General features: G+C 38.0%; 1 protein-coding gene across 1 annotated transcript in view; it reads right to left on the reverse strand.

Annotated features, from left to right (window-relative positions):
* Positions 1-17,542, reverse strand: part of CLPX (caseinolytic mitochondrial matrix peptidase chaperone subunit X) — a 37,032-nt gene extending 19,490 nt beyond the window's left edge. Inside the window, exons 1-5 of the mRNA XM_055536718.1 lie at positions 17,261-17,542; positions 10,379-10,539; positions 8,922-9,039; positions 3,885-4,039; positions 993-1,152 (exon numbers count right to left, since the gene is read on the reverse strand). Of these exons, the coding sequence (XP_055392693.1) occupies positions 993-1,152; positions 3,885-4,039; positions 8,922-9,039; positions 10,379-10,539; positions 17,261-17,339 (673 nt within the window). The 5' untranslated portion in view covers positions 17,340-17,542. The remainder of the gene's footprint in view (positions 1-992; positions 1,153-3,884; positions 4,040-8,921; positions 9,040-10,378; positions 10,540-17,260) is intronic.
* Between the last annotated feature and the right edge of the window lie 427 nt (positions 17,543-17,969).

The raw sequence follows: 17,969 nt of genomic DNA on the forward strand, positions 1-17,969 counted from the left end.
TCAGAAAAAATTATTTTGCTCCATGACCAAACAACAATATTTGGACCTTATAAATCATAAAGGTTCCAGGTCCTTCATCAGTTAGTATGATTTATACTTTCTAAAAAAGTAATTGATCCTACTATGTAAATATTTTACAGTAAGTTCAAACAGTGAACAAGTGTCTTCATTAAGGCAATAAATTATATATTAGTACCTACTAAAAGTAATTTAATACTGAAAGTACTTAGCAAAACTCCATAAAATTATAACATAGCTAAAAGAATGTAAACAATAGATATCTGTAGAACAACTCCAAAATTACAGCTCCCTAGCCAAAAAAAAAGAAACCCTTATTTACATTTTACTGTATTCATAGTTTTTTAAATAAAATCATTCTGTTAATATAACATATACATTGTCCATAGTAAGTTGACATTACACAGTATATTGGTACATTAGAATCGATCATTAATAGGAATTATACTTTGAATCACTTACAAATTTGCCCTGAACCTTGCACTGTGTATTGGAGGCCAAAACGGAAAGAGTGCTGAATATGTTCTGTAAGAGGTATCATTTCCATATATCTCTGACTTAGGAAAATTAAATTCTGTGTCCTGAACCCAAAAGAGAAGAACTCAAGAGTTGTATACAGAACACTGCAAGGATCTAGTCAACAAGAACTACCTGTGGTGAAGTCTACAACTCAAAAATGATGTCTCAATTTGTACCCAAGAACCTAAGCACATATACCTGAAAATAAAGTTTTAAGAAATAATACTTAACAAGTTAACAGACTCTGATATTTTCTACTCACACTTATTAACTCTCTTTTTTAAATGCTGGAAATGAACTGGAATGATTTCATGAACCACTAACGGGAAGCAACCTGTATTTTGAAAAATGCCGTACTGTACTAAAAGTATTTTAAGACAAAAGCAAAGAGTTGCAAATAAGGATTACCTCTAAGCACAGTAATCTCTATTTTGGTCAATTATCAAAACACTAACCTCTAGGTGTTAATGATGTCTGCTTCTCAACTTCTGCCTGCTGTCTCAGATTAGCTGGGATATTATTATATATTCTCTTGTAATGATTGTATACAGCAACTGAAAGCACCTTCTTGGCAAACGATTGGCCAACAACGTACTTGTCGAGGTAGTTATAAATCTGAAAAATGATTAGGAATGAACAATTTACTGTGAGTCATCACAATATACACACATTAGAGTTAAATACCAAGCACTTTTTGGCTGCACCACACGCACAAAGAACTTTTCCTACCACGGATGGAACCTGTGTCCCTGCGGTGGAAGTGTGGAGTTAACCATGCTGAACTCACTTGCTTACAGTTTTAAATTTGAACAAAGACTTTCATTCAAAACAAAATGCCAAGGGCATGATACATTATGCAGCAATAATTTCAGAGGCCCCATACCTTAAAGATACAACACACCATTCATTTGTTCTCTAACTTAACAAAGTATTCCTATACTTTTCCAGTGCTATGCCAGTTTCTGTTCTATAAACAATGCCAATGATCCTAATTTTTGAAAGTTAATATTAAAGTCAATTATAATACCTATACTTGCTACCATGGGTCTAAAGCTGTTATCATTAATGAAATCAATTAAAAAAAATTTTACACCTCTTTCAATCATATGAATGATATTCTTCACAAAGATTACAAAACTAATTTTTTCAAAATAAGCATTCAGTTCAGTTCAGCCGCTCAGTCATGTCCAACTCTTTGCAACCCCATGGACTACAGCACACCAGGCTTCCCTGTCCATCACCAACTCCCGGAGCTTGCTCAAACTCATGTCCATTGAGTGGGTGATGCCATCCAATCATCTCATCTCATCCTCTGTCGTCCCCTTCTCCTCCTACCCTCAATCTTTCCCAGCATCAGGGACTTTTCCAATGAGCCAGTTCTTCAGCTTCAGCATCAGTCCTTCCAATGAATATTCAGGACTGATTTCCCTTAAGATTGACTGGTTGGATCTCCTTGCAGTCCAAGCGACTCTCAAGAGTCTTCTCCAACACCACAGTTCAAAAGCATCAATTCCTTGTCCTCAGCTTTCTTTATAGTCCAACTCTCACATCCATACATGACTACTGGAAAAACCACAGCTCTGACTGGACAGTCTTTTGTCGGCAAAGTAATTCTCTGCTTTTTAATATGCTGTCTAGGTTGCTCATAGCTTTTCTTGCAAGGAGCAAGCATCTTTCAATTTCATGGCTGCAGTCACCATTTGCAGTGATTTGGGAGCCCAAGAAAATAAAGTCTGTCACTGTTTCCATTGTTTCTCCATCTACTTGCCATGAAGTGATGGGACCAGATGCCATGATCTTAGTTTTCTGAATGTTGTATTTTAAGCCAGCTTTTTCACTCTCCTCTTTCACTTTCATCAAGAGGCTCTTTAGTTCTTCTTCACTTTCTGCCATAAGGGTGGTATCATCTGCATATCTGAGGTTATTGATATTTCTCCCGCAATCTTGATTCCAGCTTTTGTTTCATCCAGCTTGGCATTTCACATGATGTACTCTGCATATAAGTTAAATAAGCAGGGTGACAATATTCAGCCGTGATGTACTCCTTTCCCAATTTGGAACCAGTCTGTTGTTCCATGTCCAGTTCTAACTGTTGCTTCTTGACCAGCATACAGATTTCTCAGGAGGCAGGTAAGGTGGTCTGGTATTCCTATCTCTTTAAAACTTTTTAAGAATAAAATAGGCATTATATACTCAAAAATCATTATACCACCTGTATCAATGTGCTTTAATACTCACAAACATTTAGCTTTTTCTCAGATATTAACTTTAAAGCTATGCATTTTTCTAAATGGCAATCTAAAACTCTTATTCTTGGTAGAAACTAAAGCTCTATATGAAATTTGGTTATTTCCAATGGCTTAGCACCTAGGGTAAATTCTTTCAGCTTTTAGTTAACAGAAGTTAACTGCTAATATTCACCAACTCCTGAAAAGAGTTATTTTCTAGAACTTTATTCTCTAGAACTCCAACTCAGATTCTGAAGTCTATACAAATTAGTGAGGAACATAAAGCTTAACACCTGTAGTTTCCATTACTTTATTTATTTTTACATAACAAATTGTATAATGGTTGACCATATATATGTTGTTATGGTTTTTAAAAATCATCATTCTTCATGAATTACACCCACGATTTAGCACATTTGCAGAAACAAATGCACTGGTATCTAAACAGTCAAAGAAAGCAGAGGGTGAGAAATAACAAGTGTGCAAACACCACCTGAGACACGGCCAGAGATAATAACACAGCCCAGAAGCAGGGCTCCTCCTTCTCAGAAAGAACACGCCAAGTACCAGTGAAGCTGGTGGTATACTCTGCTGTGTCTCACATGGCTAAATCACAATCCACCTGAGGCTTCAAGAAAGAGCTGACACCACAAAAGTCACAGTGTTATACAGAAGTGCCCTGGCACATTGGTCATGAAAAAATACTTGCTTCTATTGTTAGCCTGAGGCTGTTTTACCTCTAATAAAGTAGATTAATTTAAGAGGGAAAAACTGCAGGCTGCTGTTATTTAGGGATCCAAACTAACAAAAACAAATCCCCAGCTGTTCTATTTTAAGGATATCATTTTAGATTAACTTAGTATTAACACTAATAACCATCAGCTGTATTTCATTGCTATGAACACAGTAATCATGATATGGGAAAACAGCAGTGGACCCCATACCTAAATTTCAAGTATCAAATATCAGTAACAATTCAGCCAGACACAGGCTATATTATAAAGAACTTACAAAACTTGTTTAGATACTAGTATTAAGATTCAATATAAACTGGAGAGAGGGGAAGCATTGAAATGTTTTCAAGATAAAATGTTTATAACACTGAGCGAGGACTTATACCTTCTTGGGGGGAGGAGGCGGTTTCTGTTGGAATGCCAATTTTACAGCTTCTGCTGCTGATTCAGGTTCTTTAATTATGCTTTTCTTTGAGTCTGCTTCTGATAACACAACAAAAAAATGATGACATTTTTCACACTTCACAAAGCGGGTGGATGCTGTAAAAGGACACAGAAAAATAACTCAAATACTATTTAACTTTAAAGACTCATTGAAAATTGAAACCTACGTACTTGACGAAAATCTTGTAGTTCACTCCACTAGCCACAACAGCCAGCCTAATTTGTACTTAAAATAGATGATAAATATGAGTTCAGTAAACTACATTCTATTCATTTCAGCTAGGTGTGACAGATTTTATCTAGAGAAAAGATTGATTGAAATTCTTTCAACTTCTCCATTCACTAAAGTTTTGGATTTTTCTTTTGGGGGTGGGGTGGGGTGCACTGCACAGTTCCCGAGATCTTAGTTCCCCAAAGGACTGAACCCGGACCCCTGGCAGTGAAAGTGGGGTGTCATCTAACCATTACCAGGGAATTCACCCTCAAGTTAATTTTAAAAACTACCACTATATTAAGTAATTATTTTATTCAAATATGAGAATGAATAAACTGTGGGAAAAAAGTAAAGTACAAATAAATTAATCTGTAATAAAATTAACATCTTACTACAAAAAAATTACACACACACAAAAGTTGAAAGATAAAAATCCATTTTAATCCCTAAAAAATGTAAAATATATATATACTTAAGGTTCTTTTCAAACCTGTGAGCATTTCTAAGACCTTGACTTGGTAAATATATAAAATTATTTTATACCTTTCTTATTATCTTTATTCCACTAATTCCTATTTCTTTGACCTAAAAACCACTAAGAAACTGGGACTTCCCTGGTGGTCCAGGGGCTAAGAATCTGCCTTGCAATGCAGGGGACACAGGCTCAATCCCTGGTCAGGGAAGTAAAATCCCACAGTCATGGAGAAACTAAGCCCATGCACCACAACCGGAGAGTCCGTGAACAATGCAAGATCCCATATGATGCAACACAGATCCCATATGCTGCAACTAAGACCCAACACAGTCAAATAAATAAATATTAAAAAAAAAAAAAACAACCTAAGAAACTAACAAAATATAATCATACAGCTTTTGGAAACAGCGCAGGGCAGTTAAAGTGAAGATGAAACGGGTTTCTCAATTCCAAGGCATCAGCTATAGGTATCTTGTGTTTAAAACAAAAGTGATTTCCTCTTTTCTCTCTTTTAGGATACAGGCACATATTCTTAATCTTCTCCAAGCCTAATTCCACTAATGGTAACCAAGAACCTCAGAAAGCAGCATGGTAGAGAATCCTATACAGACTATTAACAGATTCAGAGCAAAATATACACAGGAATTAGTTACATGTTGGTAGGTCTAGTAATATATTTTTGTGTTACGTTTGTGTAACCTAACTAAACAGGTAAAAAAGCAAAGAAAAATGATTTTTAAAACTATGGGAATCTCTGCCTTTGGGACTATTGTAACCACCTATCCACAGATTACAAAAAACTGCACTGACTGGCAAGCACACCTCAATCTTCACAAAATAATAGAAGTTTAAAAAAAAATAGACAAGTCCACATTTTAAAAATAAATTTAATTATTAATTCAACCAATTTAATTATTACATATCTGCTCTTAAACAAAAAGACAATCAAAAATATACATTCTGGACAAATTCCAGCCACAAATTTTAAAGTAGATGAGGGATCACTTGTGTATTCCATTTATCAATCACCTAATAAGGCTTCCCTAAAGTAAAAGATCAAGCTATTTCAAGTACTTTTGATTAACACAAGTCAAAATTCATTATCACCAATTCCCATCAATGGAAAAGACAGTGGCTTTATGTTATGACCAGGCACCAGTTTATAATTGTTACTGATGGTAGTAAACAGGGCAAGGATTAAAGGGCAGTGAAGCCTCTAATCTAGTTCAGGCTGTGTCACGGGAAAATCTGGCCTGAGAACACAAGAACAAAATATTTCTCTGAAGAAATTAGGTCAAAGGGAAAGAAAAAAGCGACAAAAACATTCCTCTTTGCTTATTCCTCATTCCTCTTTGAAGGGTTGCTCAAATTCTACCTGAATATTTGCAGTACTGTTTCACATTGAAACAGGTTCAACATATATCCAGGTTCAACTTATCAAAACGCTATTTCAGAAAAACAAGTAAACAAACATTGCAATGCATATTTTTTATTCCTAAAAACAAGGGGCAAAATCTGATTTTGTTAAATTTTCAAGGGATAAATAAACCTCCTCCATTTAAAATGATTACTACAGGTATTCTATATTTCTTTACAAACAGAATACTGATGCCAATAAACATGCTTGTATAGTATATCAACAACAGAAGAAAGATTACCTTAGTAAAAACTTTTTCAGGATATTTGTTTAAATGAAAGTTCTTCATAATTCTGAAAAAGTTTCAGGGTCAAACATAAAATCTCCAAACCACTGCATAAAAGTTTATCCTCACTCTATGAGACACATAATTACAGTAAGCCTTCAAAAAGTATTATATACATAAAAATAAAAACTAAAAGCTCCATCCAAAAGCAAGGTAACATGCAGTATGATTCTGTTTAAATGAAATACAAAAACAGGCAAAACCAATCTCTTGTTAGCGACTGGGAAAGAACATGAGGGAGCCTTCTGTTGCTGCTGCTGCTGCTGGTAAGTCGCTTCAGTCGTGTCCGACTCTGTGCAACCCCATAGACGGCAGCCCACCAGGCTCCCCCGTCCCTGGGATTCTCCAGGCAAGAACACTGGAGTGGATTGCCATTTCCTTCTCCAATGCAGGAAAGTGAAAAGTGAAAGTGAAAAAAAAGAAAAGAAAAAGAAAAAAAAGTGAAAGTGAAGTCACTCAGTCATATCCAACTCTTAGCGACCCCATGGACTACAGCCTACCAGGCCCCTCCATCCATGGGATTCTCCAGGCAAGAGTACTGGAGTGGGGTGCCATTGCCTTCTCCAGAGGGAGCCTTCTGGGGTGCTGCAAATACTGGTATGTATATCCATCATACTGTACATTCAGAATCCATGCATTTTCTTTCCTTTTCTGTATATAAATTATCCCTCAATTTCCCCCTTAAGTTAAATAAGAAGAAATTTTTTAAAAATCCCAAGAAAAGCCCAAAATAAAAAACCCCATAACTAAAGGCTCTACCTTAAATAAAACTAGGGACACTATTCATAAAGTTATTTTTTAAAAGGGGAAAAAAAGGGCAAAGAAAAAATTAATATATATACTTATAATCAACAATCTTAGATATTATTTTAATTTCTGATGATTTTCTAAATACTCATAATGGGACTGACAGAAATGGTATTTTATTTCAACACAGTCAAGCAACAGTAATACCACTATAAGAAAACATAAAAATCACTATAAACATATTTGTGAGATGAAATATGTACAGGAAGATCAAAGAGCTAAGAACAGCTTTTACATTTAAAAAAATGACAATGAAAGTTAATGAAATTCAAATTTCAGTGTCATACACAAAACTTCATTGGAACACAGCCGATTTCACTCCTTTACACTCTATGGCTGCTTTCGCACAGTAACAACAAAAGAGAAAAGTCACAACAGAGACCATATGGCCCATAAAGTCTAAAATATTTACTATTCGGTCTTTATAGTAAAAGTTAACTGACTCCTATATAGCATTTAAAAATAAAGAACTACCCATAGGATAAGAAAAATATTTACAAATCATGAATCTAGATAAGGGTCCAGTATGCAGAATAAATAATTCTTCCACCTCAACAATAAACAGATAACCCCCACACACAAAAAAAAGAAAAAGAAAGAAAAAGATAACTCAAGCTAAAAATGGACAGAAACTTTAGTCTTCTCCAAAGAAGACATACAAATGGTCAATAAGCACATGAAAAGATATTTAACATCTAGTCATTAGGGAAATGTAGATCACAACCATGATGAGATATTAATCCCACTTTCTATTCCTATGATGGCTATAATTTAAAAAAAGACACAAATGTTGAGGATGTAAAGAAATTAGAACCCGTATACCTACCTTGTTAGTGGGGCTGTAAATGGTACAACATCTATGTGCTGTACTATGCTTAGTTGCTCAGTCGTGTCCAACTCTTTGTGACCACACAGACTGTAGCCCATCAGGCTCCTCTGTCCATGGAGGTTCTCCAGGTAAGAATACTGGAGCAGGTTGCCATTCCCTTCTCCAGGGGATCTTCTCAACACAGGGATAAAACCCGCATCTCCCACGTTCCAAGCCGATTCTTTTCCATCTGAACGACCAGGGAAGCCCAAGAATACAGGAGTGGGTAGCCTATCCCCTCCTCAGGGGATCTTCCTGACCCAGGAATAGAACTGGGGTCTCCCACATTGCAGGCAGATTCTTTACCAGCTGAGCTACCAGGGAAGCCCTTATACCTTGTTAGCAACATCTACAGCAGTCCCTTAAAAAGCTAAACAGTTACCACCTCACCAAGCCATTCCATTCCTAAGCATATAGCCTGCCTCTCGGGGCTCGTCTCAACACAGCTTAACCATTAAGAATTGTTTATCAATTAAAATTGCCGGGTGGCTCAGATGGTAAAGAATTTACCTGCAATGCAGGAGACCCAGGTTTGATCCCTGGGTCGGGATGATCCCCTGGAGAAGGGAATGCCAACTTACTCCAGTATTCTTACCTGGAGAATTTCATGGACAGAGAAGCCTAGTGGGCTACAGTCCACAGGGTCGCAAAGAGCTGGACACGACTAAGCGACTAACACACACAAGCAAAACAAATAAGCAAAGAGTTTTCTTAAATTATCTTATACCATAATAGTTCAAAGCATTACTAGTTCAGGAGATTTTTAGTATCTGGTGACTATAAGAGAGACTATTGTAAGTTCAGGAAAAAAATAATTCTGATGTATATAAGGTATAATGTATATATTTCTGTGCAATTAATGATTTACAGAAAAGGCAGGGAAAAAGAAGAACAGAAGAAGTAATACTTACACACGAAGGTCTCTACGTGTGTGCATAAGTCGCCACATTTAGGACAGCGAAGCTGGTTTCCACCTTTCCCAGAATTCCCAGAGCCTGATTTCTTACTGCTTCCCTCACTTGCTGATTTCTAATGTTTGTGCAAGAAAAGAAAAAGTGTCAATTATTACTTTCAGGCAACCACCATGTAACTTAAGTTTGTATTTAAATTTATGTTTATATTGTTTGTAATTAATCTTATAAAAAAACCAGTTCTAGTAAAAACAATTACTGTTTCCCTTCTTTACATGGTATGATCCAGCATGTATAATAATTAGCTTTTTTTCAATGACAGTAAATACTAGAGAAAAAAATATCAATAAGCATTAGTAACTAAAAAACTTACTATGAAATTGAATTGAGAGTTATTACCATGACAAGTAGTGACTCAACTTTCTTAAATCTAACTTCTGTCGTCTCTTAAAAAAAAGGGGAGGGATAATTTCACCTACTTTAGAGGGGCATTGTTAGGATTAAGTGTGTATATGAAAACACCTAGCATTTTGTCTCATACATATTAATAACTCAAGTGTTAGCCAAATTTGCATGATAAAAAACATGATTATTCACTGACCTAATAAAGTTACCAATCACCTATTTCCTAGCTGCAGAGTTCAGTTCAGTTCACTCAGTCGTGTCCGACTCTTTGCGACCCCATGGACTGCAGCACTCCAGGCCTCCCTGTCCATCACCAACTCCCGGAGCTTACCCAAACTCATGTCCATTGAGTCGGTGATGCCATCCAACCATCTCATCCTCTGTTGTCCCCTTCTCCCCCTGCCTTCAATCTTGCCCAGCATCAGGGTCTTTTCAAATGAGCTACAGAGTAGCCCACCATTAAGTCATACAGATATCCAAGATTTTTAGGTAGAGGATGAAGTAAGGTTTATATTATCATGAGTTTTAAGAGCTGTGTAGAAGCAGAAAAGGATGGCTATTCTTAATCCAACCAACCATCAGACTGACTACATAAATTATTTAATGAAGCTTCTTTACTGTGTTGGGGTGTTAGAAATTTTAATTACTGCTTACCAATGAAATGCTTATCAAATAATGTTACGGTTCAGGCTGATACACAAAATAAAAATACATAAAATTCTTCACATCATTTTATATTTCCTACAGAAAACATGGGCTTCCCTGCTGACTCAGCAGTAAGGAATCTGCCTGCAATGCAGGAGACACAGGTTTGATCTCTGGGTAGGGCAGATCCCCTAGAGAAGAGAATGGCAACTCACTCCAGTATTCTTGCCTGGGAAATGCAGGACAGAGTCACCTAGTGGGCTACAGTCCATGGGGTCACAAAGAGTAGGATACAACTTAGCAACCAAACAATGAAAACATATAACCAATGAAATACAGAGTACTATTATATTTGTTTAAATGAGGGAACTCAAATATGTATATAAATGCCAATAAAGATTAAATACCTTATTTCCATCTCCAGAGCCATCTTTACTTATCCCATCTCTTGAGGCAAAGTATGCTGGTGTTTCTGTAAAAGCTCTAAAAGGAGCTCTTCGTAGAAGCTGAGTTTCAAAGGTCCCAAGCCTTCCTAAAACCGGTATATAAATACGACTACAAGAAATACCTGAAAATACAATGAAATTTGTTTAGTCTACACATCAAATATTAACACACCTTCAATAAATCCCCTGGAAACAAAAATCCCTAAAGCATTAAGGAAGTTGAAAAAGTTAGTTTTCACAGCAATAGTACAAACTGGTGACACCATCCTCAAAAACTGGCCAGACCTGTGCTTTGGAAGTGAGAAAAGACCAGAAACAACAATTAATGGCGCTTTCAAAGTGTGAAAGGGGAACAAGGGCATTTATGTTCTATATTGTTATATGTCTTATATCTACCAACAAGAACAAACAAAATGTAAATAAATAGGTGTCTGGATCTGTTCTATGGGATCATTGTTTGCTGACTCCTGCTTCTCTGCATATAAATACAAAATAAACTCCCAAATAAATTACAGTCATTGGCAAAAGAGCCATACTCCATATTGTGAGGCAGTATTTCCCAAGTTGGTCCTTAAAAGACTGCTCCCTACACAAGAAAATTGATAGTCATTAGTTAAACAAAATTCCACAGACCTCAATACCCTAGAGCTACTTAGAATCTTGCAAAAGCTAATAATGTACATTGGCCATGAAGCAAGTTTTCCAGACAGCTATTAGGAGGTGATTAAACTTTGGGGGTGAGGCCAGTGGTGGTGGTGGTGAACACTTAAACTTAAGAAACTGATTTTGCCTCCCTCACTTTATTCCCTGCACAATTCACAACTCAGGATTTAGTTTCTACACCCGTTAGGGCTTTTTTAAAGATATACACATGTATATGTTGTATTCAAATGCAAAAACTGGTTTAAAATTATGTAGTTAAAATAATTCCAAAACAACTGCTTAGTTATGTTAACTGTTTTATTAACAACTCTCTCCCATTTTCCAACTCCTTTTATACTGAATAACTTATCACCATGCCATCTCCAGTTCCACAAAGCACAAAAATGAACCCACCAAATTACTCAGCAACGATACAAAGAGGAAAAAAATTTTATTTCTATATAAATTCACAAAGAACACGAAAAAGGATTATGACACCCCAGTCCCTAACCCCAAAAGTATAAAATTTTGCTTAACACTATTAAGCTTGAATATTGAGGAAAAAAAAATTTGATGCATTCCTTATAATTAACATTTTCAAGACATTTCAAATTTTCTCAAGTGTAACATTTCCATGTTTTGCAGTAAATTATGTTAGCCATTACTCTCATTGGTGATGCCATTGAGTCAGTGATGACTCAACGGACATGAGTTTGAGTAAACTCCAGGAGTTGGTGATGGACAGGGAGGTCTGGTGTGCTGCAGTCCATGGGGTCGCAAAGAATCAGACACGACTGAGTGACTGAACTGAACTGACTCTTGTTAAATACTGTTTATGAAATTTAAGCTAAACATTAATGTTTTTTCAAGGACATAGTATGATTTAAAGACTGCTGCTGCTGCTGCTAAGTCACTCCAGTCGTGTCCGACTCAGTGCAACCCCATAGACAGCAGCCCACCAGGCTCCTCTGTCCCTGGGATTCTCCAGGCAAGAATACTGGAGTGGGTTGCCATTTCCTTCTCTAGTGCATGCATGCATGCTAAGTTGCGTCAGTCGTGTCTGACTCTGCATGATCCTACAGACAGCAGCCCACCAGGCTCCTCCGTCCACAGGATTCTCTAGGCAAGAAGACTGCTGCTGCTGCTGCTAAGTCGCTTCAGTCGTGTCTGACTCTGTGCGACCCCATAGACGGCAGCCCACCAGGCTCCACCGTCCCTGGGATTCTCCAGGCAAGAACACTGGAGTGGGTTGCCATTTCCTTCTCCAATGCATGAAAGTGAAAAGTGAAAGTGAAGTCGCTCAGTCGTGTCTGACTCTTAGCGACCCCATGGACTGCAGCCTACCAGGCTCCTCCGTCCATGGGAGTTTCCAGGCAAGAGTGCTGGAGTGGAGTGCCACTGCCTTCTCCAGGCAAGAAGACTATGTCCCTCTAAAAACCAAGTTTAGACAAAGTTATGGGGGAGAGGGATAGATGAAATCAAGAATGCAGAAAGCTGAATGTACCTTGGGGCTGGATGATGGGTATCTGGGGGTTCAGTGTTCTATTTTGTGTGTGCTTGAGAACATCCATTAAATGAAAGACAGCATAATACAATAATTTACTATAATCTATGCAACAAGTATAATTTTTAACTGAACTTTTATGATGTATTCACCAAGAAAACTACAATTGTAACAACCTTTATACTTGTACTTGGATGTTATATTTGTACTCAGATGTTTAGAACAATAGTTATACCTGAAGTTTCACATACAGTATATTATTTTCCACTTATATCTTTTAAAATAGCATTTAACAATGTACAGTATCTAATACTATTAGAAAATAAGCTGAAAGGAGGTTATCTTTGAGAATTTAAGGGAAATAAAAATGAACATGATTCTTTTAAAATCTACTTGAATAGAAAGAAAAATAAGTCCTTCACTTTAAATAACTAATGAAGTAACATATGAAACCAAACTACACAGTCACCACAGAAAATACAATTTAAAAAACATGTTCATATCATTTAGACTTCTAAATTTAAGAACTTCTTTGGTGGCCCTGATAGTATGGTACTGAAGTGGTGTTTTAACATTCTATAATCTAAGGGCTACACCAACATGATGCTATAAATACTAAACCACTGGTTCCCAAACTTGGGCATGCATTAGAATCACCTGGAGGGCTTGTTAAACCACAGAGTGCGGGGATCTTCCCTAGTTCTGATTGAGAGAGTATGAGGTGGGACCCAAGAATGCATTTCTAACAAGTTCCCAGATGATGCCTATGCTGCTGGTTTGAGGACCACACTTTTTAAAACCACTGTACAAAACAATGTAAATGACCAGTCATTCACCAATCATATAACATCTTCACAGAAAGCACTGCAGCAAGCCAATCAGGAATTGTTAACCCTTTTTTTTTTGTCCTCTGGCACGCTGATGAAGCCGATTCAGAACATTTTTAAATGTACAGAATAAAATATATAGGAACCCAATCATCCTGAAGTAGTTAATATATGTAGTAGTTAAAATATGAAGTAGTTAATATATGAAGTAGTTAAAATATGCTTCTTAACAAAATTAAACAAGATCTAACAGCTTTTAAAATAACCATGATTTCAAAGTAGTGGAAAGTGTAAACAATATTTTGGGCTATCAGGAGTGTAATGTGAAACGAACACATCTGTGATTTGGAATGGTGGCAATTCCACAGGTATTGCTAATACTACTACAGTTTCTTGCCTATATTTATAACTCAAGGAAATGCTACATTTCTCTCAGAGACTACTGAAAATAAAGTTCAAAGAACCTCTGAATTTTATCCCTGGGCCTTTTGGAAGCCTGTGAACCCAGGTGAAGAACATCTAAAAGCCAAACAAGGGGAAGTATTTATGTCAAGTATATTTCAAAAGACTACCTGGCAGTAATGACAGAAGACAGTTAAAAGTTAAACCACTTACAAACTTCTGTCATAAAGATAAAGTTTTGAGTTTCAGAGCAGCTGTTTTTTAAAAACTATGTATTAGAATAAGGTATAAAAACTTTAGGGCTTTTAAGAACAGGAGAATATTTTATTCAATTTCTAAATACTTCCTATATTCAATCTTAAACTAAGCATTCTCCAAAATAACACCAATGATTCAGCTTAAAAGATAAACTGATCTTTAATTTGCATTTTAGAAACAGAGCGAAAGAATGAAAATTTAAAACTAGCTATTTGTAGTGACATATTTAAGTGTTTAACAACTTACGAAATGCCAAATCAAGTCGGATGCTCTCTTAAACACCTGACCCCTAACACAAATTGGAAACAAAATTCAACAAACACTCACGATGCTCACAATTTAGATACTGACTGCTTTTAATAATCTCAACTTTTTACTTTATGTCCAAGTTATTACTTCAGGAATTCTGAATACTTATTAATAGAATACTTACTAATAAAGAAAAATAACATGACTCCTATAATAGCTTTCCTCAAATTTAAAAATATTTGACAGGTTTTCACTAACGCTACTCATCTACTGGTCTGAAGGTGAAGATGCCCAAGAAAAGAGAAGTGATTAGGAAATAGTGTGTAATTCCGGAAATAAAGATGTTCTATCACTTATTCATTTTGTCTTATTTAATTTGTCTCGGATTTAATCACAAGATAGGGAGGGAACTAAAATCTAGCTAAAAACTATTAAGTTAGGCACATTTTGTAACTATCATGAGAATTATGGATGCCAACCAACAAGTTTGAGCATCTTCAAATCTTCATTTACCTTATGAGGTGACACCCTTTCAATGGACAAGAACAGAAAGCATCCAGAAATCAAGGGAGTTATACAGAATCACACAACTCTCACAGCCAAATTCAGACCAAGTATTGTCACTGAGGATTTTTTAAATGGAATCAAACATTTTTGAATGCACATACTTAGAATGCAAACTGACTGTTATATATGCAAGGTACATTTTAAACACACATACACCAATAATGAAAACACCAGCAATTTGAGCAAAAAAAATATTAAAATTTTTACTTTAATATACATTTCATATTCAAAGAGAACAGTGAAGAAAATATTAAATTGGATACATACAGCCCAACAGGAAAAGAAAACAGATCCAGTATCTAGTATGACAATTTATCAAGTAATTTTTCAAACTACCATTTAAAGTTTTTAAAGTATAACATGACAGATAAAGGAACAGAAACAGAGAACAGCACTGTACTTCAGAGGAGTTATGACATCTCCCCTTTTATTCTTAAATCACTGTACAATTTCCTGTAGAAGACTACATTGATGAGATTATTTAATTATGTTGCTGAAATTCTTAACTCTAATCATAAGAATAACACACTAAAGTTCAATTCTAATTTTTCTTTCACTCTCTTCCTCTTTCCAGGAATTCTAAATAAAAATAACCTTCTTGGAGGTTTTTCAGGCTTTAAAAAAAATTATCTTTATATTTTTGTAGACGTATGTATACAGTTTCTACCATGGAAAAGAAACATTTTATGTAATTAAGCCTTGGGAAAGTCTCAAATCCATGTGAAAACCATTTGATGTTTCATTGTCACATAAAAATATTAAATTCTATAATGATATTGGGTAATATCTCACGTTTTAAGTTTAATTTACTCCTTTACAGTAAAAGCTATGGTTTGGTATTTCTAAAAAGCTCTAGTAAACTTGTATTAACTGAGAAACAAACAGATAATTCCTAAATAAGCTATTAATTTTTTACTTACCTAAGAATAGATTTAATTTTTTTAATGAATTTTTATTGGAGTATAGTTGCTTTACTAAATTTAATTTTTAAAAGGAGCTGTTGTTTTGAAAAGAAAAATAAACTGCACACTTCCTACAATTCAGTTTTCAGGGACAATTGATAGAAATGAAGACTTTTGTCAAAAGGAGCCTTCCCTACCCAAGGAGAACACCCACATATTTCATACAGGCCCAGAAACAATATTATTCTTTGTCTAGTTCTCTAAACTTGAAGGTGAGGACTTATTCCCCCCTCCATCTCCAGCACCAAAACAGGGCCTGGCACGCAGGGGGCTGTCAACAAGTGTGTCTGATAAATGAATTCAACTATCTGTTACTTTCAAGTGTTTGCAACTCAAAATTCCTAGAATATGGATGTCTACTTGTTCAGGTTTAACAGTGTATGGGGACTAAATTCACTCCTTTATATTTACATACCATTTTAGGAAATGCTTCTGCCCACACAACCTCATTTAATCCCTGTGTGAAATAAACTGTCAGAAAATAAACATTTAGTAAACAGTAAGGATTTTACAATGATGCTAAATATTAGGAATAGGGGGCTTTCCCCCTCCGCCCCGAGATCACAAGCTGATAATGCAAAACAAAACGAATTTGCCTACAACTTAGTGATTAAAACAGGATCTAGCCTGTTGTCAGCTATTCATAGATTTAGGGAAGAGAAAAATGGTTTCCCTTCCGGAATCTCTTTGCTGGGGTACCATCCCTTCGCAGCTCCTGATAAACAGAAAGGAAAGGTAAACAAGCGCCACCCTTCAAAAACTATTTGCGACTGTCAAGTTAGGAAACCCGGCAAACGACTGCTGAGACACCCAAGTACTTAAAAACAACTGCTGAGATAATCGGCACTTCCTCAGACGCTTTCCCGCGGCCGCCTAGAAACAACAAGAGTCCGGTTTACGTCCCGGTGTGAGCGACCGCACAATGACTCTGACACCCCGGGCCTCGCGCGGCCTGCGCCCGGGACGGCCGGGTTGGCGCCCCGAGGCCCCAGGGGACCCCAACAGTGGCAGCCCTCCAGCCGCGCCCTTCGCGCGGCCCGCGACAGGCCCGAGGGGAACCCGGCCGGGCTCCGGAAAAGGAGCCGCAGTCAGAGCAGCCGGCAGTCCCCGGAGGAGCTCTGAGTGGGGTCTGGGGACACTTTTTAACAAACGGAGCAATTTGTCCTCCGCTTTCAGGGTTTCCGCGAAGCGCCCACATTCTAGCCCCAAAGGCGTGAAAGCCAGCGGGTTGGGGAACACAAGGGGTTCACCTCAAATGTGAGAAACAGCTGCTCCAGAGGTTGGCAGAGTCCCATGCCACGGAAGGGGTTGGGGGGGACGGTGCCAGGAGAAGCACCGAGTGGTGGGGGCGGTCTCTTGCCCTCCCCGGAGTCTCCACCGCCCGCCAGGACACTCCTGGATCAAGGGCTCAGGTGAGGGACTACTTCGTTACCTCTTTGAGCGGAGACGAGCGATGAGCTCAAGATTCGCGCGGCCGCCGCTCCGCAAGTACAAGCTCCGCAGCCCGACATCTCCGCGGGGCCTAGGCCGGGGCTTAGCCCCCAGCGGCCCTCTGGGTCTCAGCGGCCGACTCTTACTCGCAAAGTTCGCTCCCTTAGCTTCGGAATCTCTTGCCCGCTCTAAGCCCAATGCAGCGTTGACCAGCCTGGCACCAGAACCTCCGCTCTCGTCGTGCCCCACTGCCGTCTACTCAATAGACACCTAACCCCCCCCACCCTCCCCCTCCTCCTTCCCCCGCACCACCCCCTCCCCGCCCACCGGGCCCTGGGAGCGTGCGCGCGCCTGCGTCCTAGGTCTCGGGAGGGGCGTGGGCACGCGCCGCGCGTGCGTGTGTGAGACATCGATGTACCGCGAGGGGAAGGGGGCGGTGACTTGGGCTCCAATGAGCAGGCTCCTACGGCAGACGGCCGACCCGAACCGGGGAACTACAAGTCCCGACAAACGATTCTTCCGGAAGTCTCCAGAGTTGAAAAGTTTGCGATAGAAGCGGAGAGATGCATGCTGGGACTTGTAGTCCCAACTCGTCGCAGTAAACTGGTCATTTTGGACTCTTGGCTGGGAAGGTCTAAGTGAGACCGGTGACTTGACCGGCCTCGAGAAGTCCTGAAAGCCGCCGATTCAGTAAGAGTCGATAAGTTCCT

Source organism: Bubalus kerabau, chromosome 10 (assembly GCF_029407905.1).
Source record: "Bubalus kerabau isolate K-KA32 ecotype Philippines breed swamp buffalo chromosome 10, PCC_UOA_SB_1v2, whole genome shotgun sequence".
Taxonomy (NCBI): domain Eukaryota; kingdom Metazoa; phylum Chordata; class Mammalia; order Artiodactyla; family Bovidae; genus Bubalus; species Bubalus kerabau.